The sequence below is a fragment of the Caretta caretta genome, chromosome 1, assembly GCF_965140235.1.
Source record: "Caretta caretta isolate rCarCar2 chromosome 1, rCarCar1.hap1, whole genome shotgun sequence".
Lineage (NCBI taxonomy): Eukaryota > Metazoa > Chordata > Testudines > Cheloniidae > Caretta > Caretta caretta.
Genome location: NC_134206.1, coordinates 336494881 through 336522517, shown reverse-complemented (window position 1 = coordinate 336522517; position 27637 = coordinate 336494881). Strand labels below are relative to the sequence as shown.

General features: G+C 40.8%; 1 protein-coding gene across 2 annotated transcripts in view; it reads right to left on the bottom strand.

The window, feature by feature from the left end:
- SEMA3A (semaphorin 3A) overlaps positions 1-27637 on the bottom strand; it is a 289689-nt gene that overhangs the window by 65811 nt on the left and 196241 nt on the right. For both annotated transcript variants that reach the window (XM_075124518.1, XM_048835313.2), the window contains 2 exons: positions 17388-17481; positions 8848-8967 (listed from right to left, as the gene is read on the bottom strand). In XM_075124518.1, coding sequence (XP_074980619.1) covers positions 8848-8967; positions 17388-17481 — 214 coding nt within the window. The remainder of the gene's footprint in view (positions 1-8847; positions 8968-17387; positions 17482-27637) is intronic.

Here is a 27637-nt window from a genome sequence, read left to right as displayed (position 1 = left end):
GGCCATTTACAAAGTGTGGATCCTGATCTAAATTTCCACAAAGTTTGGGGACGGTTGAATTCAGGGTTAAGATCTGGGCCCAGCTCTAATAGCCCCCATAGCCAGTCACTAGTGTTTCCCATGACTACACGAAAAAAAAATCTAATAAAAAGGCCAGCCTATTTCTCCCTCTAATGGAGATTAAAACACACCCAATGACTTTGTATCTAATGCTGTGAATGTCATTAAATGTAACGAAACTTGCTTAATACCATCCAGCTTTGTGTGGCTGAAACCCTCTAATTCTCCATCCCCCCACAGCCAGCATGCCTAGTCACATCACACTTAACCTTTGGCTTGGCTTCTCAAAAAAGAATTTGTTTCACTCCATTCATGGCCTCAACAGTTTGGCAAACCACACTCAAGTGTCGCACTGGGCCTTTATATTGAACACACTAATCTGATTGTTTTTCCACTCTACAAACCTTGGGTCAACAATCAAGCCACTGCCAGAAACTAATTAATTTGCAAACAGGCCCTATTTTCACAGAGGGAGAGCTTTTGAGAGCTATGTCAGCAGAGCCAGTCACACCATGGTGAAATGCATTGTCATGGCATCCACTTTGCTGGGTAATTTTCCTCACTAATTTTTCACCACACACATGAACTCAAATTACCCAGTCAACAGTAAATCTCTATTGAACGCCCACCAGACTCTGAATGTGGTGGCCTGAGAAGAGGAAATTGGTACTGACAGGGTCAACATGAATTAAACTGATGGCTAGAGCAGAAGGAGAAAAAACAAGGAAGGAAAAAAGCAAATTCAGACATTTGTCATATTCAAAGTAGAGGGGAATGTGACAGACCCGATCCTGCTCCCACTAAAGTCAATTAGAGTTTTGCCATGGGATTCACTGGAAATATTTTTGTCTTGAAAGTGCTGGTTAGTCACCTCCATTAACAGTGATTGCAAAACTCTCCAAGTGTCAGATGCTGACACCTTTACTCCGTGCTTGTCTACATGGAGACTTACCATGTAGCAAGCCAGGGTGTAAATCCACAATGTCTGAATTTGCTTGCCATGCACTAACTGGCCACGTGGACCTGCTACCGTGCCACTGCAGCAGTACGTCAAAGCACGCTGTAGATCTTTAGTGTACAGTGGCCAGTTACTGTGTGGCAGGTTTGTGCACTACAGATTTGCACCCGGGCTTGTCACTCACTATATCTCTGTGTAGACCAGCCCATCCTACTCACAAAAGCAATTGCATTTGCCTCTATTCACACTGAAATCCAGGGACTACTCGTGGAGCAGAGTACCACTCAGCCTCAGCAAGAGAGTCACAAATGGCCCTAAATAAGAATGTTCTTCAAAGACTTTATTTTACCATTTCTAAGATCATGATTAGCCAACCTAGTCTTAACATATCATTACATGAGGGTTAAGGGAATCTTATGAACATCAGCAGCCTGTAAATCTCTTGAACTATCTCTTGGGTTTGCGAAGCCAGCCTGCACATACAGGAATAGTCTTGAATTAGCAGCCTGCCATTTAAACCCATGTTTCTTTTCTGATGGTGATTCAATTCTTTGTAAAACCCACACATTGTATTATTTAAAGAGAAACCTGTTCCAGAGACAGAAGAAAAGCTACAGTCTGGGAGTGTTAACATGCCACCTGTCCTGCAGGAAGGAGTGTCTTTTTTACTTGAACTCAGCGTTATACAATGTAATTCACTCTTGTGGGGAGGAAATTCTGGCAAGGCTACACAACTGTAAACTAGTGAATGTGGGTGGCCTTTATGTAATAAATATATACATACACACACTGCATTGATTAAATATTATTTCAAAAAATTAATTGAAATTAATATACAGGGAGTAGCATAGAGATTGCTATTAACAGCTACCAGGACTTCAATTATACAAGCATAGACCCTGGCTACCCTTCCTTATGAGGAATAGAACCTTATTCCACATTACTCTACAAGCACTTCCATTGAAATCAATAACATAATGATTAACAAAGCAACAACTCATAAATACAATATTGAGAAATGTTTTTTACTCAAATCTAGAAAGGGTACAGAACAGATCCCTAGGGCCCACTCATGACCCTTGGAGTGTGCACCTGAAGGTAAACACTTACCCATGCCCTAGAGCTAAAATATGGTGGATGAGTTCTGGGCTGTGTCTTTAAGAGATATAGTGTAACCCACACACCATCTGGGTGTGGTGTTCTGTCCCATCTAGTGGTACTGAGACCACTTAAAGAGAGAGAGAGAGAGTTAAATGAGCTGTACAGCCTTAGCTAAGAGCCAGTTGGCTTTTAGCTCATGCTGTAGAGGCTCATGCACTAAGCTCCAGAGGTCCCCAGTTCAATCCCGCCCACCAACCCCAGTCTGTTGGCATTACAAGTCGGGGCTCGTCTGTGATTTCAACTGGGAAGTCTCTGAAGCTTGGGACATGCTTCCTCAGCTAGGAGAAGTATGAAACCCACACACATCTTGGGTGTGGTGTTCTATCCCATCTAGTGGCATTGAGACCACTTAGAAAGAGTTAAATGAGTCTACTCTACAGCCTTAGCTAACAGCCAGCTGGCTTTTAGCTCACGCTGTAGAGGCTCATGCACTAAGCTCCAGAGGTCCCTGGTTCGATCCCGCCCACCAACGACCGGGATCTGTCGGCATTACAATAGCACAGTACTTTCATCACAGGAGAAAAGCATGCCCTGTGGGCCTGTCTAAATTACAGCTTCCTCCCCATGTTGCCTATGGGCCATAGCACTGTCCAGAATCTCTGCAGCAGTGCATGCTGCACCCCACCTTTCACATGCCCCTCCTGCCCCTGCATGCTTGCCAGGAGGGGATCTTCGGAAGGTAGTCTTATGGCTGTCTTTCACAGTGCCTGCAACAGAAATCCCTCTTCCCCCTAAAAAAACAAAAGCACACCATAGAGCGGGGGTAGTCACACAGCTTTGTGCTACTCTGACCATTTTACCCAGCATAAAAGGGCCGGAGTAAGGGTGGGGAGCTTGTCTAGTGGATAAAAACCCTTTTGAAAGAAAATGACCCAGTGCTGTATTATTAAGTACTGGAATGAGAAAATAGGGTCTAGTTGCTGACAAAATTTCAAATCATTCCATTCAGACATTTGATTTGAGAGAGCAATTTTTCTGGTGGAGGGAACTTTAAGAATGCTTTTCCCCTGCGTGTGCACATGTCTCCTGAAAGTGGATGAATCTTAAAGAAATTGCTCATTTCCTAATTGTTATTGGCCCTTAACTCCCAGCTAGAATGGCTTCTTATATTTCATTAAAAATACCCCAACTACCCAGATGGGATGTATGAACTGGGTCAGACCTAAAGCTCCCTGTGCCACATTCCCTTAAATCAGTAGCTGTATAAACATCAAGTAACAGCAGCAGCAAACAAGAGAATTTTTGTGCTTCGAGTAATTCTGCATTTACTCCAATAATTAGGTTTTAATTGCAGTAAAGTGGCTGTAACACTCTGGGAAGGGAATGAGCACAGGAAGGGGCTGTGATAGAAGACAGGCGTATACAGATTAGGGAGTTGATGGAGAGCAAGAAATAACATTTTAAATCACTTTCAACACCTCAAATTTGGAGCAAGAGCTGAAAGAGAAAAGTCTGAAAATTCTATTTGGATTCTAGTCTATTCAAGTTCTTATGCCACCCTCGTCACCACAATAGCTGAGCCCCATTAAGTGACATGACTAACATCTGTCACATGTGGAATTTGTCACATGGGAAATTATTGTTACTATTCTTTTTTTAGTAAAGAAGAACATGGGGTGGGGGGGGGGCATGTTCAAGAGCGGAAGGAGTCTTCCTCTTTATATGGACACGTTTGTTGTGTCTGCAAGAGTGAGCGTGCCCGAGACATTGTGTCTAAAAAAGGAAAGTGTGCTTCTTTGTCTCTCTCTAGTGCTAGCCCACATAAGAGAATATCAATCTACTACTGCTTTTTGATGGACATAGTCCTTGGGCTCAAGCAGCAGATGTGCAGGCTTCAAGCGCAAGAGATCCTTGGAACAAACCCAACTGTTGGCTTAAGCAGAGCTGGTAATATCTAGGCTTAGCAGAATTTGATTTTTTAAAATGATTTTGACAGATAATGTCGATATTTGTACGCATTTTTTAAAGATTTTTATCTATTCAAATTTTCCAAATGACAGGGTGTCAGACCATAGGGGGGCTCAGACAATAATTGTTTAATGACAATTGATGCTGTTATTCAAAAAGTAAAAGCTTTATAACCATTAAAACACAAATTGTCAGCATCACATGTCAAAATGTACAAAGTAAAGATCCTTAAATCAAACTATAACAAATTGGCTTACATGTGTGTGTGGTGAAATCAGTGTTCACCAACATTTACCAATAGATGTCTAATCTTTCCAAGCCCAGTTATATCTAGATTAATAAATATATCACACTTGTCCCAAGTAGTACTCAACCCTGGCTTGTGAAATAATGCTAACCATGTTTTACCCCAATTCAGCTGCACCACTTGTGGGAGGTTTGCATGAAAGTGGGAGGTAGGGAAGGTATTTAAGAACATTCAGGGTAAGGGAGGTATGCAGAAGTGGGAGTGGTACGGAGAAATGCTGCATATGTGGAGAGAGAGAGGAGTTAGTGTGGCTAACCAAAGAAGACGCATAGAGTCAAATACAGTAGACAATCAGCACATTCAAGTCTCAGCAGAAGTTGGAAAGGAAAAATAGTTCACTTCTAAATGTCTTCACACATTTCATATGACCTTTTTAGAAAAGAAAATACCTGAAATATTTAGAATCTTGTCTTTCTGATTCCATACACCACACTACACAGTGAGATATGCTAATATGCAAAGATATTTGCACATCGCCAGCACTGAGGCATCTTGTAATCTGTCATAAAGGGAAACTGTGTACAATGATGGCTATAAAGCACTGCACAAATGTCATAAGAGGATCAAGTCCATGTTTCCTGTCTCAGAGCCTGTGAAATGTAAGAGGGCATTTTCTTTTTTACTGAACACTCGCTCAGCTTCTATAATACTCAGCTGTTTATGGAACCGTAAAGTAAAGATTATCAAGGACAATGTCTCCAGGGGACTATGCATAGCTACTATCCCACTTTAAATATTAAACCGCAGAAAGGATTCTAAAATAACATCACGGGGCTGGTTTAAACCCTCAGAAAGGAAGGAAATTCCAAGTTAAGACTGGAAATCCAGCCTGACATTCTGCCTTTAACTCAAACTGTTAGCAGGAGGGTGTATCAGGCTTGCATTGCCTTGCTTTCATGGGTGAAAAACAGATGCATAATGCTCCTTTAATGTCCCTTTTGTGGTTTAATTTCCTTTCAAGCTGTCTGTAGCCCAACTCCTAATATTTTCTCTTAAAATACACATTTATGGACTATTCATTTTTCAAATCTGATTTTTTAAATTTAAAGATGTAAGGTTGGAGCCCCTGTGCTCAGGTCAGAACCAGGGAGGGTGCAGGGAAAATTGGCTCTAAGCCATCTTTCCGCTCCCCTAATCCCCGCCCAAACAGAGGCTTTAGTCCATCTCTGTGTTGCTTAGCATTTGCTTCAGTGTACTGCACTGCAACTTCCCCCCTCCTCTCTCTCCCCCCCTCCGCCCCCACTTCCAGCCATGCCTTCAGCCCATCCAGGAATTCCCCTATGCCAGGGGACGGGAGTGGGTGGTATAGAGCTACATATGCTGTTTTTAGATCACCCAAGAATTCCCACTTCATCAGGGAAATCACAGGTGCTGGCTTTTCCCTTTGCCCAGCAGTGTTCAACCCCCACTCAGCCCCAGGCCCTGCCCCCACTCCACTCCTTCCCCCAAGCTCCCCCTCCTGCCCTGCCTCTTCCGTCCCAGTTCCACCCCCTCCCCCAAGTGCGCCCCGTCCCCGATCGTCCCCACCAGCGCCTCCTGCCCGTTGCGGAAGAGCTGCTCACATCAGGTGGGTGGCGCTAGAAGGGAGGGGGAGGAGTTGAGCGGCAGGGCCGCCGGTGGGTGGGAGGTGCTGTGGGGGAGGGGGAGGGAGGCTGGCTGCCAGTGGGTGCTAAGCACCTGCTAATTTTTTTTCATCCGTGCTCCAACCCTGAAGCACCCCCGGAGTCGAAGCATATGAGGGAAATCCCCAGCTAGGACATCCCTCCGTCCCCTTTGTACTGAGGAAGCAGGACATAGGAGATGGAGCCAGGATCACACCCTCTAATCTATGCTCAAAATACCACCTTTCTGTCACTAATTTCAGATGTTCCCAAACTATGGCAAGTGACTGGTTGGCCCAAGAGATAGGGTGTCTTTCAGTTGTGGTTTGGCAGTTAGAATCAGGGCCTTGTGTGTAATGACAAAACCATTATAATTGAACATATCTTTTTAATGGTCTTGGGATAACTCCAATAGAGCTACCCACAACATAAGAAACTGGCACTTGGCTGATATTCCCTTATTGGAAGTCTCAGCAGAGGCCAAAGTTTCCAGAAGAGGGTGATGGGAAGGAATGGGAAAGCTTGCACTTCTGGTGTATATAGAGCTCTGTGTATATAGAACATATCTCATCCTTCAACGCTGGCATAGTTCATTGGAAAGGTATTCATTTAAAAAAAATCTGAAACCAGGAAATTTATTTTGTAATTACACATTAAAAAAAGGCAAATAGAAAAAGAAAAACCGAAGGAGCAGTATGTCTGTATAGTTTCAGCCCCAGATGATTATTTTTGGACTTCTCTATTGGTCACAGAGAATTCAGTGGAAATGCAGCCAGGACCTCATTAATGAGAATGTACTGGAAAAAGTTCTGTAGCCTTTAATAGGGAGTAATAATTCTCTAATCGAATTCTTAAACCAACCTTTCGCAGGAATCTAACTCTAGTAAATCGCACAGGATCAATCTCTAATCCCTTATATAGGTTTTTGAGAACTATTTCTCATCTTAGTAAATTCAACAGGACTTTGCCGGGCAGGAATGCAGTTTAAGGACTGTAATTAAATCCCAAACTCGTGTCTATTCTGTACAAGGTTGAAATTGTCCCCAGTTTTGCGCTAGTTCAAGAATATTTCATTTCAGAGGGGTCAGGGTGTGCAAGCTCTTTGTGTGCGCTCTTATACTTCTCTCCATCTTCAGCACAAAGCAGTTCTGGTTTCCACACCCTCTCAGATGTTAACTCAGTGCTAATTTGGGAAAAGCAGTTTTCACATTCAGCACTGAGAGACTGATAACTGAATCCAGAAAGGAATGACACATTTTCAGCAATGAAGTGCAGGGGATGCGGACAATGGCTGTGCTTTCCCACTGCATAAATCCTCCTGACTCAGCTGTCATTGTGTGAATCTACTGCACAAAAGCAGCTTTTACTGGGCTTTATTTCACCAAGGCCATCACAATGGTTCTGTGCTATTCTTAGTATTAATCTACCCCACAGAAAGATACTCTCCTGGCAGAATCTATCTATATAGATCAGTGACAAACTCTCACTCCCACTTCAATGTTCCCGGAAGTCCAGATATCGTGTCTATCATCAGAACAACAAGAAATCAATGAGCAATATTTCTGGGCTATCAGGCAACAACTGCCTGCAAAAGCAATACCCAGTTGACACAAACCTGTTCTCTCTGTCACCCATGGGAGTTTTGCCACTGATTTCAATGGGAGCAGAATCAGATCCAATGTGTTTATCATTATTATTATACCCATGTTATCTGTTGTACATTAGCTAATATGCTTTTCCATTAAAGGACATGTTTCAAAAGACAGCTTCCCTTTTGCACTTGCAAAATTTGCATCTGTATTTTTGCACTTGCACTGAATTGTGGATGCAAATGAGGGTTACCTGACCCTCACGGTAGGTGCAAACATTTGAACCCATTTTTGAGATTCAGAAATAGGAATGCAAATACAAATTGGATCTACAGAAAGAGAGGCTGTCAGCCCTTTACAAAATTTAGCTTTAAGTCTTTTAAATATCAATACGAGGTTGTCCAGAGTGTCTTCAATTACTTTAAACAAGCTATTGGAACCAGTTAGCTTTTTAAAACTGAGAATGCATGAATATGTGAATGCATGAATATGTCAGTGCACCTATCCAATTCCCACTGGAGTTAGTGGAAACTGACTTCACTTGGAATTGGATCAGGCCTTTATTTGCATGTGCAAATGCTTTGATAACACATGTAATTGTGGTGTTTGCACTGGCAGATGAGCATTTTTGAGTCTATCTGGTTAACTGCACCTAGTAACTGAAGTTACTCTGCCCTGTGAAAATAGCAAATATTCCAGTAATGGAGGCAAGCTCTAGGGCACCCAGGGCTCCTTTGACACTCCAAAATATTGGGAGCTATGGCATGTTTGAGGGCTCCTGTTATCTAATTTTCCTTCCCCTCTTTCTCCTCCTGGAGAGTCAGGAGGGCTAATGTCAGAACTGCACCCCAGAGATGACGCAGTTGCATTATGAACTGGCCTGTAGAGGGTGCAATTCCAGTTAACATTCTCTCTCGCATCTGTGCTGAGACTTCCCTGCAGGTACTTCCTCAGGCCTAGAAGTCCTGTTTAACATACATGTACAGCAGTTTGCTCCTGCCACATGATACTGCTTTAGCTGCTGCCTCTGGATATGGTTTAAATTTAATCACACTCCACAAATCTCAATATAATTAAAAACCAAAAAGCGCTCCTTTATAAATCACTCTTGATTAGTTTAACTGGTTTAAGACAAAATTCTGCTCCATATCAAGGAGAGGTAAACATGTCATGGGTGTTACTGGAAAGGAACTGTTTGTGGTATGCTAGACTTTGAAAGCTACATGAACATAACACTGGAAAAAAATGTACGTCTCTCCATACCATTCAGCCAGCGGGAATCATGCTGCTCTGTCCTGATCGGATGATGGTGCCCCAGAGTTCGGAAAATGGCAAAATCTCTACCCATGAAGTCTGCTGCTGTCCCAGAGTACAGTTCTCCATCTGTGGAATGATATGAGATAACTGTAAACATTCTGTCAAGAAGTGAACAAATATTACTATCTGTTACACTATTCCCAAATCATTCAGTGATCATGAGTCAGGCACCAAAAATCATGAGATTGGCTTAAAAGTTGTGAGGTTTTAAAATATAACCAGTGGTGGTACTCTTTATTTGCCCTCTGGGTTCTGAGCCTTTAGGATGCACTGGGGTCACATTTTCAGGATTTGTTCTGCAACCATGAGGGCTAGAAACTTAGGAGTTATTTTTTAAAATTAAAGCTGAGTTTCTCACATAATCACTTGCCTCTAGGAGTTGGGGCATTACTAAATATTGTAATACTTGTGATAAAATAGCAAGAGTTAGCAACCTTGCTTTTATAAACTAACCAATTTATTTGAGCATAAGCTTTCGTGAGCTACAGCTCACTTCATCGGATGCATTCAGTGGAAAATACAGTGAGGAGATTTATATACACACAGAAAATGAGCTGTAACTCATGAAAGCTTATGCTCAAATAAATTGGTTAGTCTCTAAGGTGCCACTAGTACTCCTTTTCTTTTTGCGAATACAGACTTAACACGGCTGCTACTCTGAAACCTTGTTTTTATGTTATATTGATGGGCTATAGGGACCAAGCCACATAGGTCATATCATAGTGAAACTTTATTCCTCCTGTTGCAGATGTCTGCATATAGTTCCAGCTGTTATAGCCTAGTGTTAATCTTGACATCTTTCTGATACATGTCTGTGGTTGTCTTTTCAGTGCCTGCTAAAGCAGCCACTTGAAGATATTAGATCCTGATTCTCAAGAATGTCAGCGATTTACACCTTACTTTGCACTGCTGCAAATGGTTACAGAAGGTGTCAGGCTGTGGAGAATCAGGCCCATTGGTTCCCAGTTCAGAAAGTTGCTGAATTCTTTCCTTTAATTGTTTACATGTGAATACTTTCTCATATCAGATTTTAATGATAATTTTTTTGGAAGCACTTTCATGAGCATCCTCCTCTGCTTGGGGAATTTTTTTCCTTTCTGTGAACTTTCTGCTTGCAAGACTGTCACTCAGTGAAACACATTTCTCTCAGCATAGGTAGTAGGGAAGGAGGATAAACCTTTCTGTGGCATCCCAGCCCATAAAAGTAGATAGGTGGTCAAGTCTGAAATCAAACTCACATAATAACATAGACCCACAAATGCCACTTCTGATTCAACCAGAAAGGTTACCAGGCACAAAGAATGACGTGTTCCCAATTCAAAAGACGAAGCTCAAATCTCACATTAGATCCTTGCATTGTGCCACTGTTCACAGTAGTCCTAGACCACTTGGTGAAGAGATGAATTCCAAGAAAAAGAATTAGATACACAATTCGAATTGTATCCACAAGCAGTTTCAAGGTGCCAGATATCGAGCCAAATGATGGTGTCAGTTTTGTTAGGAGTAAATGCAGTTATTCCATGGAGTTACTTTGCAGGATCGGGCCCTTATAATGCATGTATAAGCAGATCCAGCCTAGAGTTCCTTTGGAAATTAAAATAAAAGTATGTCATTCCTCTCAACCAATATTTTATTTGCCCATCTTAAAAGAGGAGTTAGACAGAAGGATAAAGCTGAGGATGAAGCAACAGGTTTTTAAAGCTCCAGTGACAGATTTTTCTGGTCAGGCTGAACCCCACCACAGCCTGATTTTCAAATACCCTTTTGGAAACAAGCATACGATTCTCATGCCAGTTTTAGATATTTCCATAGTGGGACAGCCATGTCCCAACATGACTATTGGATAACATTAGCGTCTTTCCCCTGAAACACTGACAGCATAAACTTGTCAATTGAAGCTACAATGACTGTGTACCATATGGTATTCATGAAAGTCAGGAAGGGTGAAAACATGATAGCAGAAAGGCATGGAATTAAATGAATTCACAGCAGAGATTATAAGCAAATAGACCAGTCGTGCCCAGCAGGAGGTATAATCAGAAGTGAAACAGAACAGCATATCATTAATTAACAATTTCTCATTCTTCTGTTTCATTTTCTACTTTTTTTTTCAAACAGGAGACAATCACTTAATTATAGTCCTTATTACGTACAGCATATACAGCTGAGATTTTAAAGAACAACAACCCCTTTTGGCTTGTGAAAAATGACTTTGATGCTCCTCTTAACCTTTCCTTAACCTTATCCTCATTTTCTTTTCATCCACTCCCAGGCAAGTCCGAATAAATCAATATAAATCAGCAAAACCAGTTTTTTATTTCTTAGCTGTCAACCGATGGGAAAGTCACTCAAGGAAAAAAAAGGATTCCAAATTTAATAATAGACTATTACAATTAAGCAAATAGGTTAACAATTTATTAAGAGTTTTGTAATATTTTGCATTTTGGGGTCTCTCAGCACTTGAGGATCTCATTCAACACACGAAGAACTGTACAACTGTTGAGGTGCAGTCACCTCAGGAATGCAACATGGCTTCCAGGTTTGTGCCAGCTCACCACATGACAATTTAACGTTATTGTGGTCTGATCTGATCTGATGGAGATTGTCTTTGCCAGTGGTCATAGGTGGGGTGGGAATCTCACCAACAAGAAGCTGAAGGACACATTTTACGTAGAGTTCTGAACTAGGCTAGAACTTACCTTTTGGACGTCGAAAGGCAAGTTTTTGCTTTCTATTACAGCTACCTCTAAAGTAGGGATGGGTAAGTATGTTTCAAGGGAATAACTATTTGACCCTTGGCCTACAACTTGAACTGATTCACTGAGATATGCAAGAGTTCTGACAGGGTTCAATCCAGTGCCAATTGAAGTCAATGGACATTAGATGAGGCCCTTATCGTGGATAAGGATGAGAGATTGGGATTTCATGGGTAAGGATTGCTGGACTGAGCCCATTGTGTTTTAAAAATCATTTCTAATTTTTTTTTGTATATCTCTGTGTCTCCTTGTTCCAGTTAGGATTAACTGCACAGTACTGCAGGAAGGGGTGTTCTTACTCTATTTCCAGTTCAACCAGGAGCAAGAAGTACCAGGAATCTCACAAGAGGGGTGAGGCTCTTTGTGTGCAATTTTTCAGATTCAGGATGACCCCAAATGATTTCCCAGAACTTGAGTTTGAAATCTAAATCAAATTTTTGTCCCTTCTCTAGGTATAAGTATTGGGTGTTTATGCATCCCTTCACTTTGGAACCTCGTGAGAATCACTCATGGCTACTATAAATTTAAAAGGATTTCTCATGCCATTGCTAAGCCCTCTGACCTCTCATTAATGCCTAAATTGACAGTATTTTCACTAGCAACTTTAAAAAATATTGGAATTTACAGTTCAAAAAATTTACAATAATTCCTGAAGCTGAAAAAACCCAAATTGTCAGTTTTCATTTATGTCCAGGCAGCATAAAGAAATGGATACCGCTCCCTATACAGAGCAAATACATCATTTTCTTTCATCAGCATGCAGAGAGCTGTGTAAGGAGGAAGGTGTTGTGAAAACAAATCTCTTTGGCCAAAAGGACTGGTGTTGACACATGTACACAAACAGATATATTGTATATTAACTTTCCAAACACAAAGGTGACCATTAAAGTGCACAATCACTCGGTTTCTCATTGTAAATCTTTTGGACGGAACAGTTTTTCCTGATCCATTGAACTTTAAGAACAATTTCCAGATTTTCTTAGATACCAAGATTTCTGAAATTAAACAATGTTCATGTATCTTTTGTACTTTTTTGTCTTCAGCTCTTAAGGATAAAAGAGTTGCTTAGTTCTTGTTTTAGATTACTGAATTTTGAGGTTCTTGTTTTAAGGTCATGATCAATTTTAGATGTCCATGGATGAAGATAAAACTAATGCTGGAATGGGCAGGTTACTGCAACCGGTTGGAAAGAGTTCCCTAATGAAAACTGGTACCAAATGGTCAGAGGATGCCCTCAGACTATTAAGGCTAACACAGTGTTAGCAGCAGCACCCTGATCACTGATGTTGCTGAAGCATGCAGAAAGCTGCAGGCTCACTGGTGAGCAATTAAATAGTTTTTGTTGGGGGATTATGAGCACCTGGGTGGTAATTACTGGGCTTACGATGTAAATTGGGAAGATACAAGTAGAAGGAAAGAGAAGTAAAGTGGGGCTCAGCAGGTGAGGTGTGCTGATGAGGGAGGGTGTGTGGCAAATATGTCTGTGTTATGTTCTGTGTGTAGAAATGTGGCGGAATAAAAGATACAAGTGGTGAAAGGAAAACAGCTTTTTGTTTGGTACCAGGAACAGGCTGGACAGTGCAGCACACCGGGCAATGTTGGATGCACCCTGTGACACTGGGACACTAAACGATGGCCTGACTCTGCTCCCACTGAATTCAATGGCAAAACTTCCATGGACTTCAATGGGAGCAGTTAAGCCAAATATGAAGAGATTTTGAAAATCCCAGATGGGATTTTCAGAGGAACTTAATGATTCCAATACTATTGATAGTCAGTGCAACTGGATTGTCTAACTCCTTGACACTTCTTTGAAAATCCCTAAAGCCTAAGTGTCTCAGACTAATTCGTTAGCTAACAATCTTCTCTCAGAATCGTAGAATAGTAGGACTGCAAGGGACCTTGAGAGGTCACCTAGTTCAGTCCCCTGCACTCAAAGCAGGTCTAAGTATTATCTAGACCATCCCTGACAGGTGTTTGTCTAACCTGCTCTTGCAACTTTCATAGTTGAAACCAACCCTACCTTTCCCTTTTTCTCCTGTCCTACAACAGATGAAAGCAGTGCCTTGGGAGTAGATATTCCTAACACTTTCATGTATTAACATGCTCACATGCGGGTTGTTTAGTTAGCAACATATAGCTAGGAAATGATGACTAAAGAATGGCTTGGATTCTTGAAGGCATGTTCACAACTGGCATCTACTCAGAGCAGAGTAGCAATAGCTACCTTTAATAAACATTAAAAAATAATGAATAATGTTTGCACATGGGTGGAATGAGAAACTTATTTTAAAAATATACCAAAACAATTTAATAATGATGAAATATTTCTTTAAAACATGATTGAATTTTATCCGGAAACCCTTTTTATACACATAAATGTTTCTTTCAGATGAGACAAAAATGGAAAACCCTGAATACTAATTGCTATTAAATATTGTAGGGCACTTTTTGCATATTAATCTTGGTGTCCTGCTGAAATTCCAACTTGGGCAATCACATTCTACTCACTTAAAATTTGCCCTGTCATTTCTGAATCGAGAATTTATTCTTTGCCTTCACTCTTAAAAAAGTCACTGTTTAGGGTTGCTGGTAGTATAGAAGCTATGTTACACCTCAGAGGTGGCTGCATTTTAGTGATGGTTGAGTGATCATTTTAAATATTCACAGAAACAAACATGTGAGTATGTGTGGGTGCAAATTGCAATCCCTGGCCTTGAAGAAGGCAGCTGCAGCAAAGGAGATCATTCACTTCTAGGAAAAGGCAGGAGAAAGTACAGCTGTCTCCTTCCAAAGGGCTTTACTATGGCAGTGGTCCACAAATTGTGAGATGCGCTCCCCGAGGGGAGTGCAGAGGAATGTTCAGGTGTATGTGGCAGGGCACGGGCCACCGCCCCATGGGGGGCAGGGAATGAGTGTCATGCAGCCCTGCTCTGCTCCCCAGCCACAGCCGCAGATCTGGCCCCAGCCTCAGGCCCCGGCTGCTGCCCCACTGCTGCCCCCACTCCCAGCTCCTGACTCCTGGCCCCGACCACAGCTTTACTTCTGGCTCCGGCTCTCTACTGCATTTCCTGTGGGGCGTGGACAGGTTCCACTATGGGTAAGGGGGACTGCGACAGAAAAAGTTTTGGGAGAACTGTACTGTGGGGAAGCAGTTGTGGCTCAGTTAGCTCCTCTCCCAGCCAGCCTGGCTCCACCCTCTTCTGGGTCAATCCCACCCACTTGGAATGCTGTATCAGCTGCCTCAGAGATCATGTAGGTGCAGAGGGGGCGGTGCTTCCCACCAGATCAACTTTCTACCGGAGGGCCACTGGTAGAGTAAGCCATTGGAAACCAGTGAGTATATCTGGCCCCCGCTTCGTAACGTACTTAGGGAACTTTTTAGGAAAATGTCCTACATAATTGTAGCATTATAATGTAGCACATAACACAGTGTGGCAATAAGGAAACCAATAAGAAGTCTTAGAGAGGCAAAAATTGTCCTGTGGTTTAAAAAAAGGGAAAAAAAATCAATCTGCCTGATTTTCAAGAGCACAAGTAAGCACACAGATCTACTTGAAGCCTGAGTCAAAACCTAACAAGGTGCTCAGGATAATGATCTATAGTGGGGAAATAAATATTTAAGACAGAGGAAAAAAATACTGAGGCAGCAAAAATGTGACTAACCTGGCAAAGGCAAAGATTTGTTAAAAACATTGAAAGCAAAGCCAAAGGAAATAAAATAATCATATTTGTGCAGGACCGGGTAAAAAAAGGAATGTGAAAGGTTAGACTCTTGACTTTGTGTGGTTGCATACCGTGTGTATCACGTAATACCGGCTTGTCATCATCCCTCTTCTTTATTGAATATTGAAGTAAATAGTCAAGTCAATCCCGGGAGCAGCTCCATCACAAATTAAAGTTGCTCCAGGCATTAATTTATGCACCAGCCTTTTAGGCACATGGTTCTTTCCTTTTCGTTTGGAGTAAGTACAGGGTGCAAGTTGGAGCAAGGTATGTGCTTCTTTCTTGTTTACAAAACTGTGTGGCCCCAGGGCAGCTCATCACCTGTGATCATTAGGGCTACTTCTGGACTATGTATTCTTGCTGTCTTTTATGAGCAAATGCAATGTAAATTGAGCATGAATGTTGATTGGGTAAAGACCTACAATTACCAATGTTTGAAAAGTAACAGAGAATATAACTCACGCTAGACTAGTTTTTATCTTAGGGAGGGTTTTGGGGGGACACAGAACAGTGAACTTTTGAAAGCCCATTGATGCCTCCTTGAGATCTTGAGTTATAGCTACTAATCTTGACCCACAAAGTCATATATCAAGGACAAAGCCTCTGTAGCAAAACCCATGAAATTTTAACTGCTCAGGTAAGGGGAAAGGGGAAAAATTGCCTTTTTATTTCCTTCTCACACAACATTAACACAAGGTAAGAAAAAGGAGAAGGAAAAATTAGTCATTAAAATAAAAAGGGAGGCTAGATTTTCAATGCAATGTAGAGGATTTTGACACACATCTTCCATTAATTTAGCCACTCCTGATTTAATAATAGTTAATTCAATGAAAGATGTGTGTCTAAATCTCTTAGCCTGCTTTGCAAAACTCAGCCAGAAAATCTAAACAGGATCAATGACGCAATAGTAACTTAGGGCCAGATTTTGAAAAGGTATTTAGGCACCTAACTCTGGTTGAAATCAGTGACATCACTTAAATACCTTTAAAACTCTGGCCCTTAGACCCTGATCCTGCAACTGAAAGTGAGTGGACACCCTCACCCCAGTGTCTTCTTAGGGCCATCAACAACCTCAGTGAGGCTCTGTGTGGGTGTGTTCAAAACTGGGACATAAACAGTATGTCCTAGTGGGCAGAGCAGGTGTCAGGACAGGGTATGGAAGTAGAGGCCAGAGATGGAGTCAGCTGCCAAGTGCCAAGCAAAGGGTTGAGCCAGAGTCAGTCAGAAGTTAGAGCCAAGGGTCAGAGCCAGGACTGGTAGCCGATGGTCAGGATCAAGGTGAAATGGCAGGAACAAGAGAGAGGCAAGGATCAGGCATGGAGCAGGAGCAAGGGGGAAGCTAGGAGTGAGGAGCAGCTCAGGAACCAGGAACAGAGTTGGATCAGGATTGCAGGAGGCAAGCAAGAGCAGGGTCTGATGTGGCAGAATCCGTTGTTCAGACAGACCAGCTGGCTCGTTGCTGGCTCAAGTAGAAGGAGTAAGCCAATCAGATGGCTGCGGGCCTTGGATGCTCCGAGGGAATGTCCTGTGGGGTTTAACCTTCCAGGTTTAGCGAGGTGCTACTTCACCCTTCTCCCTTGGTGCTGATGAGTGAGAGTCAGCACTCCAGGGACTCCATAACCCATGATTCTAGACCTGCTCCCTAGCCCCTATAGACAGTCAGCTGTAGGATCAGGGTCTTAGGGTTTGTATGTGTAAATTCCCGAGTATCCCTTGTTCCCACTGACTTCAGCTGAAATTAAGAGTGTGCCATCTCAATGGGGAAACAAACAAAACAGCTGATATTTGAGGCATCTTTTATATAGTCACCTTATTTTCAAAACACTTGGATAAGCCATCTGCCAAATAATCAGCCTGGAATTATTTTAACATAGAACCCTCACCCCCAAAACAACAACAAAAACCCCACAACCATTGTGAAATAGTGTGAAAGGGAAAATGTAGCAAACTTGTATTTCTCTATAGAGAAAGTAGGTCTCATTCATTATACACCACCGCACGTACCTATTAAAAGAGAAGCTGTCAGCAATTTGGGGTCATAGGGGCTTTTCCCTCGTCCATTTTCAAAATGTGAATCCTCCAGTTTAAAAATGTTGTCCTGTTGAGGAAAAGAAAAAGCAATACAATTATGTGACAAAAGGACACTAATACTGAGTCTGATTCAATACAGTGTTGCATCCAAGATAGCTACAGAGGGCCAGATCCTCAGCTGGGGCAAATTGGCATATCACCAGGGAGGTCAGTGAAGCTACACCTACCTGCAGCAGCTAAGAATCTGGCCCAGACAGTCTGTCTTACAACTAGAATGACATTGCTGAACATCAGTCAAAACTCATTCAGACAACTCCTGAGCTCTAGTCTAATACTCATATGTTTCTAATAACTTTGCATTGCTTTCAGTGGGAGTTTGCCTGAATAAGGATTGAATAAAGATCTTGATGTTTGGACTTTGTATCTGGAATTAAAAAAGGTGAAGCATGTTTCATTGACCACGATACCCACATTTCCCAAGGAGAAATCTTGGCATAAATGGCAGTGTTGCATCCTCCTCTAGCTAACTTGGGCTTTTAAAGACCGGCATTTCCCTTATCCCCAGACGCAGTTCATTCACATTATTAGTAGTCATTTCTTTCAGTACTTTTCAATGCATTGCTTTTTAGTTCTATGAGCTGGGGGAACAGCATGATGAGATATAAACTAGATCAAATAAAACCTCCGCCAACGCTAAACAAATCCAGTCCAATAAATACAAAACAATGGGATTTCAGTACATCCAATTATTTTTCATTGGCTCAGGGCCATATCTGCCAATCAAAATAAGCACAATGTTTCTAGTTTTTGCAGTGTGGGTAAAATCCACATCTCCCATGAAAAGCCAGAATATATGCTGGGGACAGATTTCCTTTTCACCTCTACATGCCATGGACTATAGTTACAGATGCAGTTTGCTGTAACCCCTTTTTTCCCTTCCTCTCCCACTGGATTATAGTCAGAGGTCCCATTGTGTTAGGTGCTGTACAGATGCATACAAAGAAACAGTCCCGTATCTTAGGCCTAACGCAATATTAATAGTTTAAAGCAACTAAGGCACATGATATTTTTCTTCCAATATCATAACAACCTGCTTTCATATTTTCTCTCATCTTCCTTTTCTCATCCCCTTCATTCACATCTTGACATTTACCTAGTCACCTCCTGTAAGGACTCTATGTTTTCCCTTATGCTATCTCCCTATATCTGAGTATCCTCTTTGATCTCCTGCATCATGGCATCACTCTCTTCTCCTTCAACCTCTCCTTTTTTGTTTAGTCTTCAAACTAGGATCTTCATTCCACCACTCTGACTCTATTTCCTGACTTTGTCCCTCAAATCACAAATTGTAGCATATTAACTTACAAAAAATGAAAACTTGATCTGAACTTTAGCTGCACACCCCAAATCTAGTTCTTGCATAATAAATTAAAGGAATAAGCAGATGACATTATAAGTACTGGACAATAGTAACAGAAAGTGGCACTAATGCTATAAGCCATTTTTAATATAAATGTTATTATCAGTACACATTTCCTTGGGATTCTTTCATTAATGCAGATAATTGCTCAACCTGTACCCCAATGGATACATGATAATGTTACAAAGTTAGTGTCATGACAGTTTTAATATCATCCCAAGGTAATCCAGTGTGCCATTATGAGACAAATAAGAAACAGATGTGGAAATTATTCAATGGATGAAGGCCCTGATTTGAGACTCCATTGTAGCAGTTTGATGACACTGTGGTTCCATTAACAATGGTTTATGACTTGCATAAAGGAGTGGAAAATCTGGCCAGCAGAATATACAGATGATATATCCTGCTCTTGGCTTTTGGGGAATAACCCCTTTGAAATAAGAGGAAAAACAGAAAAATCCCACAGTGTTTTCATATTTCAGTTTAAATACTATGTAAAGATGTTAATTAAGTTCCCAAATTTATCAGCAAGTAATAATAATAATAATAATAAATGTATAATTGTTAGGTGACCCATTAATGTATCATTATTAGTTTGAAGGTCTCTGGAAGCATGCTTTCCTGGAAGCATAACCTATTACAAGTAGGGCAACTTGCCCAAATACATTTAAGTGCAGAAGTCATAGTAAAACCTCACCCCTTAGAATACAAACAAGCAGTAAACAGAGTAAATTATTAAGAAGATCTTGCACTCACTCAGAAATAAGAGTAAGAAGCAATAAAGAAGGATTTAGGTCCAAATTCTGCTCTCAGAGGAGCTCAGCAGCAGGAGATTGGGATCTCCACACATACATCTGAGGGCAGAATTTAGTCCTTAAAGCTTCTATAAAAATGTGCACTTGATCATTTTCAAGAGTGCTGGACATAGATCCAAAATGGAAACTCAAATAATAAATAAAGGCAAGAAGCTTTTAGCGAGACAGTATGCAAACTATTTGCCCTTGGAAAAGTGCTTGAACATATAATTGGAAACCTCCTGGGCTTTATAATTTGAATGCAAAGCATCACATTTTAGTGAATCAGCCTATCCATAAATAGCAAGAAGTACATAGTGGGCTCACAAATTGCTCATTGTTTCAAAATTGTTTCAAGTCTATTATATAATCAAAGACTGGCATTCATGAAAAAGCATGCTGGTAGTAAGATGAAATTTTGTACAAGGGCAAATAAAAATCAGATAGATTTCAAAGAAAGATTATTGTAACAAAATGACCTAAGGACCTGATTCTCATTTACAGTAAAACTGCTCCCTTGGCTCTGCCAGAGCAAAGAGACCTAAAAATGGAGGGAAATGTAATGTATTCCCACTTTAAGGCCCCTTCATATCCTTAGTATAAATGAAATTCTGGTCCCAATATACTGAATATACAATAGTTTCATTTATTCACTGTGGGAATTATAAAAGTCTTTAGGTTTGGTTTCCTGTAGATGTTCCCATGTAATTCAAGTCAACCCTAATGTAAACGAGGGAAGAAGGATAATCCTGGAGGTAAAGCCTGAGAGACAGAGGTGCAGAGCTTAGTTCTATTTTCCCATTGACTTAAGCTGAATCAGGATTGGGCCCTTGGTGTCTATTCCTGATTTTGCCACAGATTTTGAGTATGTCACTTCGGCCAAACTTTTCTAAAGTGGGTTCATACAGCTAGGTACTTAGAGTCAAATTTTCAAAGGTATTTAGGTATCTAACGATGCAGATAAGAGCTTAATAACTCCCGTTAATTTAAACAGGCCTTAGGTGGCTAACCTGCTTAGGTACTTTTGAAAATCCCACCTACCTGCATCTTTAGGTGGCTAAATAGCTTTGAAAATCTGGTTCTTAGGCTTTGGTAGAATTTGGGCAACTAAATCCATTAGGCTCCTTTGAAAATCCCAGTCATAATTCAGGCCCCAATTTTTAGGCTCTGTTGATTTAAATGGGAACTGTGGTTGCTCATCACCTCTAAAACTCAGGCCACTTTTACTTAGGGCTGATCTTTAGAGACCCAATTTTGAAAAGTTTGACTTTAATTTCTCGGTGGCTCAGATTCACCTGGTTAGCCTCAAAATACTCCTCTAGTACCCAAGGTTGTTTAGAGTCTGAATGATTTAATAGTTATAAAGGATGCAATTCAAATGAGTTCTTCACAAACAGTTGCCTTTATTTATTTGCTATTCATTTTTTCTGGTGTGTGATTGGTCATCTAAGTCACATGGTATGCTTCTGTTCCCTGATCAGGTGAAAAAGCTGTTAAAACAGTTTGTCAATGTCAATTACCAAATACTCTTGTTCATACATAAATATCTTTGTTTGCATGGTAATATTGATGTTCTTAGGAAGAACAGGCACTCCCCAAATCTCTGTGCAACATAAGTGAATAAAGAGGGACACAAGCATGATCAAACTGAACAACTGTTTGAAATAAGAATAAATGTTTGTGAACATTTGTTTTTTGCAATATTTGTACAGAATAGTTGTAGGGTCAGTATGCAAACCTCACTCACTCTACCTGTTCTATAACTCTGCCTAAATCCTGACTGTATTAAAGACAAGAAGAAGAACTTGTTTTAAATAAATGAAATGACCATGGAACCCCCAAAGAATTTCATTATACTATTTTCTCTGTACAAGATGACCTAGCAAAAGTAGCGTGATCAGAAAAAAAGCATAACATGAATGTCATGTTAACCTTGATTGATTAGTAAAGACACCAAAAAATCCCATCTCAGTGGCATACCAGACATTAGATACCATCAAGAATATTGAACAAATCTCAGGGACGCTGAGATTTAGAATCCCTTTGTATAGCAACATTCTGGGGTGTCAAGTGTAATATATCACCTACATCACTGTCTGGCTCAAACAGGATGACCTCTGGAAACATAAGTGCTATACAATGATTGTCTGTTCTAGCTGAGCTATTAAGGAGACAGCATATGTAAGCAATAAGAAACACACTCCTAAAACCGATACATACAATTGAACTATACAACTTAAAAGTCTCAGTTCTTTAAGTGGTTCCCTCCCTGGTCTCCTTATTTTCCATAATAAATTTAGAACAGGAATAATGGATTCCAATTGCTTTAGCAGATTCTACTACTATGTTAAATAAATTATTGGGCCATACTTTATTACAGGATTGTGCTAGTTTTCTATAGTTATTTTTAGCTATCAAGACCACTGCTTTCCCCCTTTGTCTTCTGGATTTCCTGTATGTTATTAGACTGTGGTGAGGTCAGGCATCAGAGGAAATAACAGCAGTGTTAACTCCTAGACCCAGTGTTTTATGAATTACTGAACGTCAGTGATGTCATGGTAATAAATCTTGCCCCATCTCAGTCTTGTCCCATTGTAAATAAATGAAATTAACAAAAGTGTTGTTATATGCAAGAGACTTTCTGATGAGAAAGAAAATGGTAGCTCTGGGGGAATGTTTGTAAAATTCGCTTCTATAATTAGGGTTTTGGCAGTTGTTCTGGGGAATTTTCACGTCTGATGTGGGTGTTGAATGTATCCTGGACACGTGTACACACACGCACACACACACACACGGTGATCAAACATTTGTATAGCAATATGTAGACAGGGATTAAGTGGAGTTGGCATATGGCAAAGATTTTCAAATGTGGCTAGTGATTTTGCATGTCTCATCTTGAGATCCCTTGGAAGGCACTGATTTTCAGAAAATTCGTAGTACCCTCTGAAACCAGCCCCTCCTACAGCATGCCTAACTGAACACTTTAAAACTGAGGCACCCAAAATCATTAGCTATATGTCTCCATTATGTTTAGCCTGTCTGCTTCATTCCTATTTTTAAATTACCTGGTATAAAGAAGAAAATTCTGAACTACCAACAAAACGGAGGCCCAATTAAATCAACAGCTTGACTGCTTTCCTGAATCAGGGTCTAAGTGGGTAATAAAATGATCAACAGAGGTCCAGAAGACACATTGTAAAGAGTTCCCCTCAAAGTAAGTTGCAGGATAGGGCTCTGTGGAGGTGCAGGAGAGGCCACTGATTTCACAATACCACAACTCTAATAAGCAGGAAATCCCAGTAGGAATTGTGATTGCTGTTCCATCCCATGAGTCTGATGCACCACCCCTGTGAGGGGGTGGCATTTGAATCCTTGTGGTCTATCTTTGTTTTTTAGATGAATTCCATGCACCACAGCCCCTGCTTAGTTTACTCAGATTTTGTGTGGGGAGGTTGAAATTCACCTTTGCAGAAAGTGCTTTATCTTTGAATACACTTTAATAAAACTGCACTGTGTGTAGCGTTGGGCAATTACAGAGCTCGATCCATCTATGCTTAAGTCAATGCAAGGATTTCTTGTTAGACTGGGCCCTGAAACATGATTCTTGGATTTTAATCCCAGCTCTACCACGCATGTCCTGTGTGACCTTGGGCAAGTCTTTTAATCATTTTTGTCTCAGTGTCATCATCTGCAAAATGGGGATAATAGTACCTACTTCACTCAAATGGCCATTGAGAGAGTCAACTATCTGAGAGGGCTGGAATGCAAGATACCATGTGGAAGATTATCACAATTTTAACTCTGACAATTTTGCAATGATAGTTTATCTTCAGTCTTCATTCCCTACAGTGATTTGTCATATGAAACCACCCAGTCGTACCATGGTCTAATTTTACCTTTCTTTACAATGAAAGAATTATGTCCCCAACACATTAAAAGCTGATATTGCATAAAAGAAAAATACCTTTGAAATGATTAATTCTATTGTGTGCATGGAGACGTAAGTAATGTAGACATAATTATAACCTCTCTCTGTCACAAGTTACAATTACCCCTCACAGCAGTATTTTTAAGAACAATGTAGTTTTCTAGTATAGGTTGGATTTTCTTGCAATAACAAACATAAAGAATGTGGTTTTTTTCCCTCAGTGAAACCAAAATGTTAAGGACACAGAAACTGATGTATTTTAGTATACCTGATTCAATGTTATTCCAAAAACAAAGTTCACATTAAAAGACAACTTTTCTGTTCAGGATCTCACCTGGCTTCCCATTATTCTTGACTCTCCCATACAGAAAAGGTCATTGAGGCTGGCAAAACTAGGTAGTGCACTTTCTCTACATATTTATATCTATATAGACACACACACACACACACACATATGTATGTAAAACAATCCACAGCATCAGTGGCTCAGATCAGTATCAAGCCAGATTATTTCCTTTGCTGATGTGTAAAGATGCCATATTTTAGAAGTGGAAAAACTTCCACCCATTTCATGAGCTTTTGATCAGGGCCCTGTGAGCCCTCATTTCAGCTAGGCAAAGCATGATAGCTAAATCCAATTATTTTATTAAAAAGCTCTTCAACACGGAGATTGTTTTCTATTAAAGTCTATGGGTTTCTGAACTCTGTTACATCTGTATAGAACACAAATGATGTCACACTTACCAAATTCTACAGAACCTTTCTATAAGGGCAGCATGGAGCGGAGTGACTCATGGCTTCACTGCTCCATACCTAACTTTACCCATTGTGGGGTAGCCAGGGTCACTAGTTAGGCAAAAGACGATCAATCCTTGTGCTCAGGAGAGCACAAGGACTTCAGTCATGGCTGGCTGCTATGCCAAGTGCCACACCATAAGATCCTTGTGTCCTTCCTCCCCTTGCATAGCTGTTCTGGTGCCAGGCATAGTCTGGCTCTACATTAGAGCCTGATCTCAAAGCCCTTTGAAGTCAACAGAAAGATTTCCATCAAATCCAGTGGGCTATGGATGAATCTCTTACCTAGCCCTTTGCCATGTTTATATATTAAGACAGGGTCTCTGCAACATCTGAAATTTACCCTTCTAAATGACCATGAATTAAAACAGTTATTCTTCCTCACCACCAATTTATGAGGCTTTAACTTATTGGCATGTCACTCCCAAACCTGCATCCGTGACAAAATGCTTCTGCTTTTTGTCGTCATTACATCTAACGGTAATGAACACAGGGGAAAAAACAGTATCTGTGTTATTCTGCACTGTATATATTTTTAAAATCTCACATTGAGATTTTAAAAACAGCCTCTGCCACAAATCCTTCTTATAATCTGTTGTCCATGAATAACAGTAGATTTAGACAAGCGGCCAAGCGAGTTGCATAAATGTAACTGAAGGAAGAGTTTGGTCTTCTGTGCATTCAACTAGCATGGGTATCTGAACAGTCCACTTGCTGTTAGCATAGTTCCATCTGAAATGCCACATAAAAGTCAGGGGATCATTCCAAAGTCCTTCTTCTCTTAGTTTTACAAAACTCTTATTTGTTAAGTATAAACTTACTGTTGGGTACAGTGACTAGTTTGATCCTATTCAGCAGGGAGCAAATTGTGCCATTTTATTTATTTATTCAAGTCTGTCTGGAACATCTGTGAGGTTATCCTGCTGAGGAGTCTGTCACCTTGGATGTAAACATGTCAACAGGATGAGGTGACTATCCTGTAAGAGGAACCTTCTGAACTCTGCTGTTATCCTTTCTTTACACTGAAACTTTGCTAACTTACAATTTGGAGATGGATAAGATATCAATAAAGAGTAAGACACACATTTTGGGGAACACATTATCTATACACGTCTTTGACAATGAGAAAGGCCCTTCTAGTGCAGGGAAGAACATACTAAGAAATGCTGGAGCTCACATGTAATCAGGAGGTTAAAAGGGAGGCAAGGTTAGCTGGCCCCTTACTGCATATTCAGAGGTCCAGGAGATGTACAGTGTGGGAATGAAACACATTTTCCCCTTTCTTTGTTTTTAATTGCAGATGTCAAAACTAACATTTACAACTGAAGTTTGAAAAATAAAACCCCAGCTGTCTTTCTGGCTCTAGGTTTGTACTAGCAGGGAAGTCAAGTTGCAGGGTTTGACATTTGTGCTTGCATCACTGGCTAAACATCTGTTCCAAAGCCAATAGAAGTCAATGGGAGTTTTTCCATTGATTACTATATGCTACGAATGGGGCCTGGAAAGATTGGAAGCATCATTGTACTCACATGCAGGAGGCAGTGAGACCTATTTGTTGAAGAACATCTGGTTTGCTGACCGTTGAAACTCTCCTTGTAGCCTAGGTTGATGAACTCATCAACCCTCTCCACGATACTCGACTTCACCAGCACTGGGAGATCTGGTGTCTCTGCTCTGAGGTTCTGGACCTTGGTCTTCTTGTATGAGACATTCAACCCCATAGTGTAGGTGGTATCTTGGAAACCTTGGAGGTCACAGCTGAAATTCTCTGACTTCTCCACAAGCAAGGCAGCAGCACTGGCTTAGTCTTGGTTAGTGAACACTTCTTGACAATCATGATTCTAATGTGTGGAGCAGCATCTCCTAAAATCCATTCAATAGCTTGACAGAATATTGGCAAGAAAGCATCACTGCTGCACACTTGAGGTTGTGTAGAAACACAGCAAAATCCGTGAACCAGTGCGCACTCTCACACTGGTACTGAATATATCTTGCAGCTTCCTGCATGAAGTCACAAAAATGTATGAAAAAGCATAAAAAAAATGGACACAAAAATGACTTTGCACTGAAACAAAGTTCAGGATCTCTCAAACTTGTGTACACCCGTATTGCTACACGGGTCAGAAACTTGGACCTTTTTTCAAGCAGATTTGGAGCAACTAGAGACATTCCATATACACCATCAGCACCAAATCATGAGCATAAAGTGGTTTGACCCTATGCAAAGTGTCATAATGTTGAAGAGATCTGGCTTTCCTTCAATCACTCATTATATTCAACAGTGGCGTTGCAAGCTCCTTGACTATGTCGCCAAAATGGACAAGAACAGCCCAGCCCACAGCGCTCTCACAGTCTCCAGTGATGTGAAAAGGGGTGCAAACCCTGTTCCTACCTAGCTGTGCCTGCAGCGCCATCCTATACGATTGTAGATTTACAGGAGTCAGTCAGATCTGGGAACTTCACTACACGATGGCTGGAGTGACGCCATCAACCGTGATCCCTCTGGCTGGTGTAGCGGTCTTCAGTGTGATGATGATGATGATGTTGATGATTTTAATCACAGATGGATTGGATTAGACTTTCACGGACATTATTTTTAAAAAAATTACACTTCTGTGTAAAAATGTTTTACCTCTGTTGATATAGGTAAAAACTCAGATTACTGAAATATACGACAGTAAAAAATCCTTATCTTTACTTTTTCACTTTGGGCATTTAACAACACTTTGTACATAGTTGGCTTCATTTTTTCTCCTTAGTAGAAAGTTAGAGGCAATCCTGCAAGCACTCTACTCCAATACCCTATCTGGGAAATGTTATCCTCATTTTTATAGATCAAGGAACTGAGATTACGTGATTTGCCTTATGTCACACAGGAAGTGTGAGGCAGAGCTAAGGTGTTATGCCATATATCCCGAGTCCTAGTTTTGTGGCTTAACCACAATGCCATGCTTCCTTCTCAAATTTCACTGAAGTAAATGACAACTCAATCCACTGGACACCTCTGAAGAGGCATCTGGCACCTGTACTGCTAAACTTCATTTGCAGGGATTACCTTGAGACATGGAATGTAAATCAGGCTCCATGCCCATTCAGCTTTTGGTTTTTCTCTGAGACTGCCAGCAAATGTGCCAATTGTGAACACAAAATACTGAATATCCATCAGGTGATAGCATTCAGTCATTATTGACCTGGGTTGAATTTGAACCGACAACACAGATAGCAAAAATCTTCCTAGAGAATTTCCTGGCACACAAAGTGCCTAGTGTTATTGTATTTTAAAAAA